This window comes from Mustela putorius, unplaced genomic scaffold (assembly GCF_011764305.1).
Source record: "Mustela putorius furo isolate JIRA1106 unplaced genomic scaffold, ASM1176430v1.1 tig00003845_pilon_pilon_pilon, whole genome shotgun sequence".
Taxonomy (NCBI): Eukaryota; Metazoa; Chordata; class Mammalia; order Carnivora; family Mustelidae; genus Mustela; species Mustela putorius.
Genome location: NW_025421998.1, coordinates 64,465,497 through 64,479,356, shown reverse-complemented (window position 1 = coordinate 64,479,356; position 13,860 = coordinate 64,465,497). Strand labels below are relative to the sequence as shown.

The window sequence follows — 13,860 nt, the reverse complement described above, 5'->3', positions numbered from 1 at the left end:
AAAAGGACATTATAATATGTATAGGGAAGTTATGAACAAAATTATCATATGAACAAGCTTGAGCCCCCCTCCCCCACAACTGAACACTAGAGCCTTCACTGCTTAGAAGCCCTTGTGTGCTCTGGGGATGTCCCCTCACTTCTAGAGAGAACAGCTATCCTGACCTTTTAAATTATAACTAGCTTGCTTTTCTTTATGACTTTACCATATATGTATTCCTAAACAATACATCTTTATTATTAAATATTAGTATTTTTTTAAGTTTTATAAAAATGGTATCTTATTTATCAGACTTATATTTTTACTTAGGTTTTTGAGATTTGGATGTTACGGATTTCAGACATTTTCTTCCCTTTATATTTTCCATTCTATAAATAAAGCACAGTTTATTTGTCCATTTTCTTGTTGAAAGACATTTAGGGTCTTTTTCCCTCTTTTTTTCTTCTTTGAATAATGCTGAATGTTGTCACACATTCCTCCATAATGAGGCATAAACGCTAAGAGTTTCTTTAGGGTCTTTACCTGGTAGTAGAATTCCTGGGTGGTAAATTATATCCATGTTCATCTTTTTAATTTAATCCTATATCGTTTTTCAAAGATGATTGGACTACCTTGAACAGTAATGTATATAGTATTTTAGCTCATATTATTGTACATCTTCTTTTATTTTATCATAAAATGGGTGAGTATAAAATGGTATCTTATGGCCTTAATTTGCATTTTCTTTGATTCTCAATAAAGCCAAAGGTCTTTTGATATGTTTGTGGCCCCTCTGTGTTTCCTTTTTTGGGACATTCCTATTTTTGTAACATTCCTATTCAAATCATTTTACCAGTTTCTCTCTTATATCCAAGAGAAAATGGCATCTGTTTTATTTGCTGCAGTAAAATCCACTGTTTTCATTATTTATTTTTATGCTTTTATGCTTGACTTGTTCCTGATTTGGCCAGCTGCTTTAAGCTGGCTTCTTTGTCCTTTTAACATATCCTCAAGCTTTGAGCACTTCTTAAAAGAAATTAATAAAAGCTAAGCTTCCTCAAACACTTTTCTGTGTCTGGCTGTGTGATCCTATGTGTTTTTCTATCTAATATGTTACTGTGATGAATTATATTAATTGATATTCTGCATTAAGAAAACCTTGCTTTTCTGGGCTAAACACAACTTTTATATATTGCTGGATACACTTTGCTGCTGTTTTGTTGGGATTTTTAAATCTTTGTTCATGAATGGGGTTGGACAGTAATTATCCTTTCTTTACACTTGGCTTTTTTCCCCCCCAAACTGTCTAAAATGGCTTTTGTTTTTTCTTTTGCATTGCAGTAAAAAATCAGAATAATTGGTTAGCATTTAGAGTTGGTCAGCCACATGGCCACATAGGTAACTGTGGATGAGGTGTTTGATTCAATTACAGTTATAAAAGTACTAACATTATGGAGGTTTAATTTGTAGTAGGACCTATCTTGGGTGAATGGTTTATGTTTTACCATATGACTTACTAACTATGGAACTGGTTTCTTACTGTGGAATATCTTCTTCCATTATCCCTTTACAAATTTCTAAATCCCTATAGTTACATAAAGGAAAAAAATACAGAATTGTTTCCAAAAAGGAATTTTTTTCACATTTTTTATTGTGGTGAAATACACATAACATTTCCTGTCTTAATCTTTATAAGTGTACTTATCAGTGGTATTAAGTATATTCATTCAGTGTTTACATCCACCACTGCCGTCTCCCAAACTCTTTTCATCTGGTGAAACAGAATCTCTATACCCATTAAACAATAACTCCCTATTCCCCTTCCTACCCGCCCCCAGCTCCTGGAAACCCCCACTCTGCTTTCTATGTCTATGATTTTAACTTTGCTTGGTACCTCATGTAAGTGGAATCATGCAGTATTTGTCTTTTTCTTAATGTGCTATTTTACTTAGCATACTAATGTACTCAAGATCCACCCATGTTGATGCAAATTGAAGGATTTCCTATCTTATGGCTGAATGATTTTTGCATCATGTATATATGTGTGTGTATATGTATATACACACTGTTTCAAAATCTATTTATTCACTGATGCAAATTTATGTTGTTTCCATGTCTTGGCTCTTGTGAATAATGCCGCCGTGAATATGGGAGCACAGATATCTCTTTGAAAACTTGTTTTCATTTTCTTTGGGATGGCTGGATCTTATAGTAGTTCTAATTTTAATTTCTTCAGGAACCTCCACACTATTTTCCACAGTGGCTGTACCAATTTACATTCCCACCAACAAAGAAAAAGGATTCCTTTTTCTCCACATCCTCCTCAATACTAACCTCTTGTCTTTTTTATAATAACCGTTCTGACAGCTGTGAGGTGATAGCTCATTGTGGTTTGGATTTGCATTTCCCTGATGATGAGTGCTGCTGAACACCTTTTCATGTACCTGTGGGCCATTTGTGTGTTTTCCTTAGAAAAATGTCTGTTCAGGTCCTCTGCCCATTTTTAATCGGATTATATGGGCGTTTGATTGCTTTTTGGCTATCGAGTTGTGAAAATGACGTACATATTTTGAATATTAACTCTGTCTGCTAGATGGTTTGCAAATATTTTCCTCCCATCCTGTAGGTTGCTTCTTCCTATTGTGGATCATCTCTTTCTCTGTGCAGAAGCTTTTTCTTTAGGTTGATACAGTCCCACTTGTTTATTTTGCTTTTGTTGACTGTGCTTTTGAGCTTGTGCAGGACTGTCTACATCTGGGCTGGTGTGTGAGGGATGCTTAGCTGCTGTTGAGATAAGAGCTGAATTCACTACAGATAACTCAGTTTCCCATCGAAGCATTCTCCTGGGAGTTACAAGTCTTGGGAGACTCCCGAGTTCCCACATAGTTCCATTAAGACAAGTTTGGGCAGCATAGTTGTTGTCTAGGTGAGGAGATAGATTCCTGCCATTTTCCCAAGATCTTCTGGCTACACTTGACTGATTTGATATCAGATTTATTTTAGCCCTATAGAATTAATTGTAAAGTGCCCCTACCTTGCCTTTCTGTGGTAGATTTTGTGTGAGATGAGAATACTCCCTGAAAGTTTGGTGGCTCTCGTCTGCTAAACTATATGGGTCTGTTGTTTTCTTTGTGGACAGATTTTAAATTATTGATCTAACTTATTTCACAATAATAGAACAGTTGAGACTTTTTTCTTGAGTAGTTTTTGGTAACTTCTATTTTGCTAGGAATTATCCCTAAGTTTTAAAGTTCGCTAACATAAGTCATTCACAATGTTGTCTTATGTTTTTGAACCTGCTAAAATACAGATACTAAAAAAAGACACGAATACTAAATAATTTGTAATAATCTCGATTCTGTACCTTTCAAGTTCTCAATTTTCTTTATTAATTTTCAAATTTACTTCCTTGAATTTAAATTCACTCATGTTTGTGAGCACCCAGTTTTTTGTCAAACATTTCCCAGGTTCTAAGGAAATGGCAGTGATAAAAACAATACAAAGGAAAAAAAAAAAAACCAAACCCTTCCTTCATGGAGCGTATATTCAAGAGTACAAAGAAACAGATATGTAAGTGAAACAGTTATGTTAAATGTTAGTAGGTATTGTAGTTTTTCCGGCGAGATAAACACAACACCAGGCAAAGTGGGTGCAAGGCAAGATTTATTAAAAACACTCTCCGGCAAAGTTTCAGGGCTCAGAAGAAGGGGAGCCAGGAAAGTTGCACCGGGAGGAGGTGGGCACCCTCCAGCGAGGTTCCACCACTCTGGAAAGCAGAGTGCAGAAGTCGCGCCCAAGGCAGGGAGAAGGGGGCTTTTAAGGGGCCTCCAGGGGAGTTCAGGGGTCTTCTGGCAAGTTTCCCTTACTTAGATATTTTGCCTGCATGTCAGGGTCCCATTGGTCCAGGGGAGCCCGGCGCGGGAGGGTTTTTAGATTCCTGCTTGGGTCCTTGTTCTCCTGCCCCGAGCTCAGGTTTTGTGGCGGGGACTTTCGCTATCTTAAGTAGCCCTTTCTTTCTGCCAGCCTGTCAGGTATTAGTGAGGAACAAGGAGCGTGGGATTTGCTGAATATGTGGGGGAGGTCGGAGTTGAAAAGTGTGCAAAGACAAGGCCGCTCTGAGAAGTTACATGGAGATAGATTCAGAAGTTGAGGTAGCCAGCCACTAGGGTTAAGAGAAACAGCAAGCAGAAGCACTCTGCTGTGGAGGTGTACCCTCTGTGTTCTAGGATGTGCAAAAGACGGCTGGATTGGAGCTAGATGGGGAAGAATAATGTGAAATGAGGTCCCAGATGTTAGTGGGGTAGGCCCTACAGGGTCTGGAGGTGTGGGAAAGGCTTTTGGCTTTCCCTTAACTTGAGAATCGAAACCTTCGGAGCATTTGAGCAGGGCACTGACCAGACTGACTGCTGAGGTGGGAATGGACCTCAAATCTCTCTCCAGACCTTTAGCACCTCCTTTTTTGATACTGCCTTATATTTGTTTCTTGAATACCCTTGGCATTGCTTCTTGGTTATGAATCTGTTTATGCAAAGTGATGTTATTCTGCTAAATTTTATCAAAATTGATTTGGAAAGTTTAGAGTTTGTCTTAAATTTCAGCACTTATGGGAAAAAGCTATTGTTATAAAATTTTGAGGATTTAGTTGCTTACCTGTTCATAAGTACAGGAGAATAACATACCATGAAAAGTTAAGTTTGTTTCTGGGAATGCAAGAATGATTTGACACCATTAGAAATTATATCACTATAACTTAGCCATCAGTATATTTTAAAAAGATCAACAATATGATCATTTCCTTTGATGTTATAAAGGCATTTGATAAGTCAGTAGCTATTTCTGATTTTAAGATCTCAATCAAATGAAAATAGATGAGTGTTTCATTGCAATCTTAAATATATACATATACATCAATTCAAAAGCCAGTAGTATCACACAAAATGATGAATCAATAGTTGTATTCCCATTAATACCAGAAGCTTGACAAATATGCCACGCTTAGTGACATTACTTAGGCATTACTTAGTGGCATTACTTAGGTTTATTGCAAGAATATTAACTAATACAGTTGACTAAAAAATAAGGCTTTTGAAAATTTGAAAGGAAGATGAAGAAATATTATTTGTAGGTGATATGATTTTGAATACCAAAAAACCAAAATTTATAAACTAATTACTACTGGAAACAATGAGTGTGTTCATTTCTGCATATTTAACATAATGTTTCTATATGCAGTCAGAAAATATGATGAGAGGGGAGCGCCTGAGTGGCTCAGTGGGTTAAAGCCTCTCCCTTCGGCTCAGGTCATGATCCCAGGGTCCTGGGATCAAGCCCCACGTTAGGCTCTTTGCTCAGCAGGGAGCCTGTTTCCCCCCTCTCTCTCTGCCTACCTCTCTGCCTACTTGTGATCTCTGTCTGTCAAATAAATAAATAAAATCTTTTTTAAAAAAAAGGAAAAAAAAGAAAATATGATGAGAAAAGATTCCCGATACAATAACAAAAATAATACACTTAGAAATAAATTTAATATGCAGGATCCATACGAGGAAAATTTTACACCCCCCATGAATGTAAAGGAACACTTAAATGGCAACAACATGTGTTATTTTTGGATGTAAAGATTCAGCAGTGGACAGATATAACTCTAAATATGACATGATGTACATTATTGAATAAAGTGGTTCTAATAAATATGTCAGCTTTTGAACCATAAGCTGATCCTGAAATGCAGATGGAAATTCAAATATATGGATCAAAAATAAAACTTCTAGAAGAAAACATGCATTATTTTATTTTTAAAAGCTTTTCTAATTATAGAAGACCTAAGGGAAATGAACGATAAATTTGACTAACATAAAAATTTGGAAAATAACCGTAATACAGAAATACAACAAAGATAAAAATGAACTTAGAAAAATATTTACAATGTATTTGCCTGATAAGGAATGATATTTTCATAACATATAAAGAGAGCTCTTGAAATAGCTAAAACCTAATAGAAAAATGGGTGGTAGGAATAAGCAATTCAGACCCACAATAAAAACAACAAATAGGGGGCGCCTGGGTGGCTCAGTGGATTAAGCCACTGCCTTCGGCTCAGGTCATGATCTCAGTGTCCTGGGATCGAGCCCCGCATCGGGCTCTTTGCTCAGCTTCTCTCTCTCTCTCTCTCTCTGCCTGACTCTCCGCCTACTTGTGATCTCTCTTTCTGTCAAATAAATAAATAAAATATTAAAAAAAAAAAACAACAAATAGAAGAAAAGATGCCTGTCTCACCAAGTATTAAAACAATGGAAAAGTGAAACAGTGAGGTAATGTTTTTCTTGGTTGAGATGGTCAAACATTTTAAAGAATTGATAAGGGTGTGTATCAGCAGGAGCTCTCATGTCCTACTGGTGAAGGAGTAAATTGGTACAGTATTTTTTATGGCATTTTGTCAATATTTTTCAGATTTCAAAATGTATATACCCTTGACCCATCAATTCCACTTCTAGTAATTTATCTCATGAGTGTGTTAACATGTATCTAAGATACACACCTAAGGATGTTTATCATAGCGGTGTTTGTAATAGGGAAAACCATGTAAGAGCAAAATAAAACTGGAAAGTACTTACCTGTTCGGCAGTAGTCCTAGGACTGGTCAGTAAATTATGGTATGACTCTAGAGTGGTGTACTTTTCTCAACTATTCAACAGAATGAATTAGGTTGGTTTGGATTCATACGGAAAGCTCTCTGAAACAGAGTAAAAGCAAGCAGTAGCATCGCTTATGGGTCAAGTTTCCATTTGTGGTTTTTAAAAAATTCAAACTAGACTTTGTACTTGTGAATGTTTTGAGGGATGCACAGGAAACTGTTGATGGTGGCGATCTTTAGGGTTTTAAGTGTGGATAGGATGTGGGCTGTTTTCATGGTATATCCCCATTTATATGGTTTGAATTTCATCATGGGCATGTGCAATTTTCAGAATAAAAAGCTGTGTTCTTTTATGTGCATTAATTATATTTTTCTTGGATTTTTCCAGATTTCTCTTGCACTTTGTTTTGTTTTGATGTTTGGAAACTCAATGTTATTAACTTCTTATTATGCTTCCTCTTTGGTAATTATTTGGGTAAGTGTCTCTTAAGTACATGGCTATTTTTGAAACTAATGGTTCACCAGTTTTTTCACCAGTTTTTAATCACTGGCTTGGGATTGGTGAGGGATTTTTGATAAAAATTATCTCAGGCATTTTTACTGATTTTGTATATATGTAATAGAGTTTTCCAGTATTCCCTTCCCCAACAGGAAAGGAACACAAGAGTTCATACCAGAAATACTAACATAGCAACATAGCACCTTGTCTTCTACCTGGACTTTGCCCTTTCTCTTTCCTTGTCTTTTCTGTCACATGAATTTTGGTCCAGGGTTCATTTTAGAAAGGTTTTGTGTTTTCTTCTTTTTCTTGTTTCTTCCCCTTTGCAGTTTTTCTCCTATTTCTGCTCCATTCTCTGACCCCCTTGCCTCCCTGTGGCGTCTCATAGCAGTCTCTCCTGATTTCGCTGTGATCAGAGGCTTGGGGCTTTGGATTCTCTTAGGTTTTGTTTTGTTTTTTGTTTTTTTTTTTTTTTACTCTTTGAGTCTATTTATGTAAAATATTAAGATAGTTTAAATCAGGTGATGATTCAGTTATATTTTGCTAAAGCACTGCAAAGAGCAGATTTCAATAATTGGGAGACTGTCTTCTAGAATTAGAGCAAAAGGTAAAATGTCATCTAACCCCTGCCACTTTTGGCAGGATCACTTAAATATAAGTCTTCCTAAATTTAAGGACTTCCAGAGGTGGGTATGGCTTTTTTATGAATAGGCTTCACCATTACAGGGTTTTGTTAACCTAAAAGGAAAAAAAATTCCTATATTTCAAGTGCACATGCTTTAGTATTAGGCTGCTTTCCTGAAGACAAAAGTGCATTGTACTGTCTTAATTGAACTGTATTCTGCTTCTCAAATAGTTGTTTAAGTTACCCAGATTATTTTGGCTTTCTTAATTTCTAGAACCCACGAACAACTTGGGAACTTTGTATTTCTTTGTCCCATTTCACAAATAATATTTAAGATCCTGTTTCCCAAGAATATGCCTCTTCCCAGTCTGGACTGCTTCCCTTTTCAGGTTGTGTGGCTCAACTATGCTTAGTCACAGATGTTAGCAGTTACCATATGGGCCTGTGGGGTTTTCAGCAATGCCAAAAATATCATTAATGGAGTTGCTGTGCTTTGAGATTAATGATAGTTCTTACAGTCAGTGAATTCTGTTTGTAATCAGGAAATGTAACAGTACACTCGGTTCTATATTTACATGTGTTCACAGGCAAGCCCTGCTATTACTTAAAGTACACGACTCTTGAAACTTGTGTTCAGGTGCCAATGAAATATAACCCAAGTACATTTGGCAGGAAACTTCATTCCAGGACCTATAATGTATCAGGTTTTCTTTTAGGTGCTTGACAGTAAGCTGTGTCTTGGGTCTGAATTAAGCATATTTATGAATATTTCATATTTGGGTGTATAAAAATAAATGATGCCAACAGTTACAGAATATAGAGAATGTATGCATATATAACTATAAACACAAATTTGCTTATTTTTATTCGTAGTAATCTCTTTGAAACCTAAATCATAATACTTTTTGTATTCTCAGATATTCAGAAACTTCTGAAAAGATTTAATTTGAGTTCATGTATTTCTGTATTGATCTCCAAACATATTTTTGCCAAGTTTGAAGTAGGTTTAATTCCTTATAGGTACCATGTGTGGGAGTCTATTAATTTCCTAGAGAGAGAAAAGATTTGGTAGAAGAGAAGTATTTAGTTGATCCATTAAAAACTCACTTGTAGTTTATTCTGAGTTGATAATTTTTAACTTAAATCTTACAACTGTAAGACACCTGTCTAAAATTATTATATACTATATGTAATAGCACACATGTGCGCAAGTGTGTATGTATGAATGATACTGCTTCTGAGGTAAATCTGAGATGTAAAATCCATCATAGAAATTTATATTTGGTAAATGTGTTTTCAACTTTACGAAGTCACTAACTGATCTAATCTACATTGGATAAAACAGGGCGATTTCTTAAAGTCAGTGAGCTTGTTGTAATGCTATATGGAACATTGACAATGTGCTGAATTTTAGATTCTTGAGAGTCTTATTATTTAGAAATGTTTTTTGGTACTTTATGTATGTAAGTATTAACTGTATGCTATGTTATTTTCTCCATGAAGGGTATACTGGAAATGAAACCATATTTCCTGAAAATAAATGTATCCGAACTTAGTGTATGGGTAAGAATCAATCTATTTGAATGCATAAATTTTTCCTTTCCTAAAATATATCATCAGTTTTATGTCTTACTTTTAAGGAAATTAGCTATTCTTATGTAATCCAGGAGATCTAACAGCTTTATGATGTAATTAAGACTCAATTTTAATGTGCCAAATTTCCTTCCCTTCTCATGTGGCAAGTTAAAATTAATATTGGGTAGGTGAAGTATTCTGGCTTTACTTATTTTATCACCTATGTTTTTTCTGGGGAGCAATGCATGTGTAAGAGACTGTTAGTAGAAGGGGAATGTAACTGCAATTGCTGTGTAAATCTATAAGATATATTAATTTTGATAGTATCATATGTATATATTTTTATTTTTGGTGATAGCCCCTTGATTTTGGTTAACATTCTTTAAGCTACATTTTTTAGTATCTTTTTTGGGGGTATGGAAATATTTATTTCACATGTGATTAAAGCATTAATTTTTTTCTTCATTGGCTATGTCTAAGGAATGTCTGTATGAAGCATTAGTTTATTTTTGTTTTGTTTTGTTTTCCTTTTTTAGGTTATCCAAGGATGTTTTTGGTTGTTTGGAACCGTCGTGCTCAAGTATTTGACATCTAAAATCTTTGGCATTGCTGATGATGTAAGTACATTTATCTTTAACCTGGAAGACTTGTGAAGAATCATACAGGCTAATAATGAATTACTTGAGTTATTAAAGTACCACTATTTAAGCCAAATTCTAATATGAAGTCTATTCACTTATTACTTTATATAGTTATGATAATAGAAAGCAAATATGACTCTGTGTATAGTCTCTATTCTCCAGTATTAATTTCTTGACTCAATCCTGTTATTTTAATTGGTCTTTCTGTATCACAGAGATTTTAAAATTTTAAAGCAAGAAAGCTCTAAAGATGAGCTCAAATTTTAGGGTATATACAGTCATTTTTCTCTGGTTTCTTTATAATCCTTTGGTAACACATCAGTATGCCATCTTCAGAACCTCTAAAAACTATAGACCATATTATAGTCTTTTCCCCAAGCCCGTTTCCTGGTCGGTGCTTGTGAAAGATTTATTTATAGGTAATGTAATCCAAGTTAGTCTTATTAAGAGAAGGGGCTTTTGTTGTTGTTTTGTTTTAGTGTTCAGGTAGGAGAGAAAATAAAATGAGAAGAATTCTGCCTTATAACTTTAAGAATTCTTCTCATTCATAATTATTTTGCCTATTTTATTTTGGTGTTTTAGTAAACACATTGATTAAATTTAAAAAAAGAAGCAGCACAATGTCCAACACAGAAAGAGTAAAGCAAACCTCATATTTTTTCTGTAATGTATTTTAATTGGCTATCTTTCCTTCATCCATAATAGATTAAAGCTACAGTTTTGAAACTGGGTTTTGTGAAGTCCTGGAATTTGCATACCTTCTGTGGGGGTCTGTCTACTTCCCAACTTCCCTGGCAGCCTTTCACCCAGGGCAGTTGTGCTTTAATTTCTCACACACTGGGCAATTATGGAGCTTTTCATTTGAACAAGGGAATTTTTTGCTTTAAAATGATTGAAAGCAACTGGGTTGTTCATTGGGTGATCTACAACCTGTGGAAAGTAGAAAACTATAGTCTAAAGTTACTTACTTACTCATTCAGTATGTACCTGGTGATAGAATGTATCCTAGAGATACAGAACTGAGTAAGATTCCGTCTAGTGGGATTTCGGGACCATACATAGCAGCTCTAATATAATGTAATAAAGGCTGTGACAAAAGCAGGAATGCACAGGAGAAGAGTCAGAGAAGGCTCCTGGAAGTCCAATGAGAAGAGGAGCGCTACAAGGTCATTGAGTAGTGAGGATACAGAGAATGAATAGGAAGAAAAGGGAGACAGCCCAAGTTTGAGGGGAGTAGAATCTGTCTCCTCACTGGGGAAGACTATCCAGTTATGGTACTGATTCAGATAAAAGTGATGTTGTGATTTCTGTCATACCCTGATGTTGTAGCAAGGACCAAACAAATTTAGAAGTAATTCAATTGCAACTTCAGTATTTCTAGAAATCTGTAACACTGATCCAAGACATCAGCTCATAGATTCTGAATTGTGACATTGGTTAAATAAGAGACTGGCAAGGCCACACAGCCTTTAAGAAGCATTTCCGCTCACACTTCTCTATTAAGATAATCAGACACTGCCCTGTTCTTTAGGAACCACGTGAGCCATTTCTCAGTACATCCTCACTTCCCATCCCTGCTCCTGTCAACACTCTCCCTGGAAGAAGTCTGAGGTTGTTTACCAGGGAAGCTTAGTCAGTACTTAGAGACACATAGTTTTTGCTGGGGGCTGGTAACATAGGCACCTTCTGCCTGGCACATATCTAAATTCCAGACTCCCAGAAGGAATGTGGGTGCTCCGCAGAAACCAGAGTGTTTTAGGTACAGGGAGCCCCTACTCCTTCTCACTTAGGCTGGTAGGAGCCATCTGAAATCTAAGTTCCCTGATGCCAGCCAAATACCAGCTTTGCAAGCAGATTTTTCAAGGATATCATCGGGCTCACTATGTTAACTCTCATCTGAACATCAAGTTTGCCCCATCTTTTCCTCTCTTCCACGCCTTCTCTGCCTTCCGTGAATCTGCATGCCACCTCCCAGCCAGTTATAGATTTGTGAAGAAGCTGGGCTTCGGGATCCCTCAGCCTATGTGTGCAGTTTTCCAGGCCACCAGAGATGGGAGAATTGGTTTACCCCCTTGTTGGTTTTCCCATTTCCAGAATCCCTGTAAAGTCTCTAGCTCGTCTGCCAGTCGGCTGTTCACTGCAGGGATGATGCAACATTAGGCTGGCAAAGCATTGCCTGCTGTTTGACTCTTTTATTAACAGTATCTCTGAGCATAGATTTTTTTGCTCCCTGCCCCCAAACAAGTCAGCACCCTCCCGCAGCAAAGGTTCTGCTTCTCATAGCCAGCCTCACCCTTGTGGACCTCTTGGGCCTAACAACCCCGGGAAGTGGCGTTGCTGCTGAGGGTGGATGGGAGCCTCCCAGGCAAGAATGCTGCCGACACCCACTGTTTCCCTTTGGAATTAATCAGATTTTATAGGGATGAGTGCTTCTCAATTTGTTTTCTTTTTGGTCACTTTCTAAAATGGGATATGGTTATTTTTGACAGTTTTTTTCTAATTTTATAGGTGTTATTGGGGGAGGGGACTTGTCAGTTTCTACCTTTGCCATTAGGAAGTAAAGTCCCCATTTTCATTGATTCTTGAGTGTTGATCTTTGTATTTCTCGGATAACCTCACTTGCTCACAATATATTATTCTTTCTATAGATTGTTGGATTGGTTAATATTTTTAAGGATTTTTATATAAGGGAGGTTATTAGTATGTCATTTTATTTTCTTATAATGTTTTTGTCTGGCTTTGGTTTCAAGGTAATGTTAGCTTCCTTAAATTCTTGGGAAGTGTTCAATCTCCTATTTCTATTTAAAAAAATTAATTTACTTATTTTAGAGAGAGAACACGCATGTGTGTGAGTGCATGCAGGGCAGGGGAGGGGCAGAGGGAGAGAATCTCAAGGAGACTCCCCACTGAGTGTGAAGCCAGACATGGGCTCCATCTCATGACTTAGGGTTAACTCATAGGGATAGGGTTAGGATTAGGGTCAGGGTCATGACTGGAGCTAAAATCAGCAGTTGGGGGGCACCTTGGTGGCTAAATGCTAAAGCCTCTGCCTTTGACTCAGGTCATGATCCCAGGGTTCTGGGATCGAGCCCCACATCGGGCTCTCTCTCTGCTCGAGAGGGAGCCTGCTTCCCTTCCTCTCTCTCTGCCTGCCTCTCTGCCTTCTTGTGATCTCTGTCTGTCAAATAAATAAATAAAATCTTAAAAAAAAAAAAAAAAGAGTTGGTTGCTCAACTAACTGGGCCACCCAAGCACACCCAATCTCCTATTTCAAAGAGAATTTGTATAGAGGTGATGCTATTTCTTCCTACAGTGGTTGGTAGAATTTGACAGTGAAGCCTTCAGGGCCTGGAGTTTTCTTCATTAGAAAATTCTCTACTACAAATCCACTTCCTTTAGGAAGTTATTGGTTGTTTATGTCTTTAGAGGAAACTTACCTATTTCATATATGTCATCAAATGGATCATGTTTTTTTAAAAAAATTGTTGTAGGTTTCACTTAGTGAAAATTCCTATTAAAATTTTTGCATATATGTGAAATGGTCTTTTACATTCTTTTATTATCTTCCTTATTTGGATTCAGAATCAAGATGTGTTAGTCTCCTATAAGGAGCTGGTTTTTGAGGGGTTTTTGTGTGTGTGTGTGCTGTTTTTCCTGCTTTCTATTTACTATATTCATATTCTCAAAGTACCACCCTTTTTTGATTTTTTGAGTCTTCTGGTTTTGCTGAATTGCTCTTTGTCACCAAATTGTGTCATCCTTGTTTCTTATGTCTCTGTGCTTGTTCTGTAGCTTTTTCTAATGTTCAAGGGAAAGTGCTTGGCTCTTTTGTTTTCAACCTCTTTTATTTTCTGATAAATGCATTTAGAGCTATAAATATCCATATTAGTAATATTTTTTCTGTGTCTTA

General features: G+C 36.5%; 1 protein-coding gene across 3 annotated transcripts in view; it reads left to right on the top strand.

Moving 5' to 3' along the window:
- The window catches only part of DPY19L1 (dpy-19 like C-mannosyltransferase 1), a 100,299-nt gene that overhangs the window by 62,205 nt on the left and 24,234 nt on the right, over positions 1 to 13,860 (top strand). For 2 of the 3 annotated variants that reach the window (XM_045062870.1, XM_045062869.1), the window contains exons 11-13: positions 6,999 to 7,085; positions 9,238 to 9,297; positions 9,846 to 9,926. In XM_045062870.1, coding sequence (XP_044918805.1) covers positions 6,999 to 7,085; positions 9,238 to 9,297; positions 9,846 to 9,926 — 228 coding nt within the window. The remainder of the gene's footprint in view (positions 1 to 6,998; positions 7,086 to 9,237; positions 9,298 to 9,845; positions 9,927 to 13,860) is intronic. The other variant, XM_045062871.1, reaches the window with a different exon arrangement.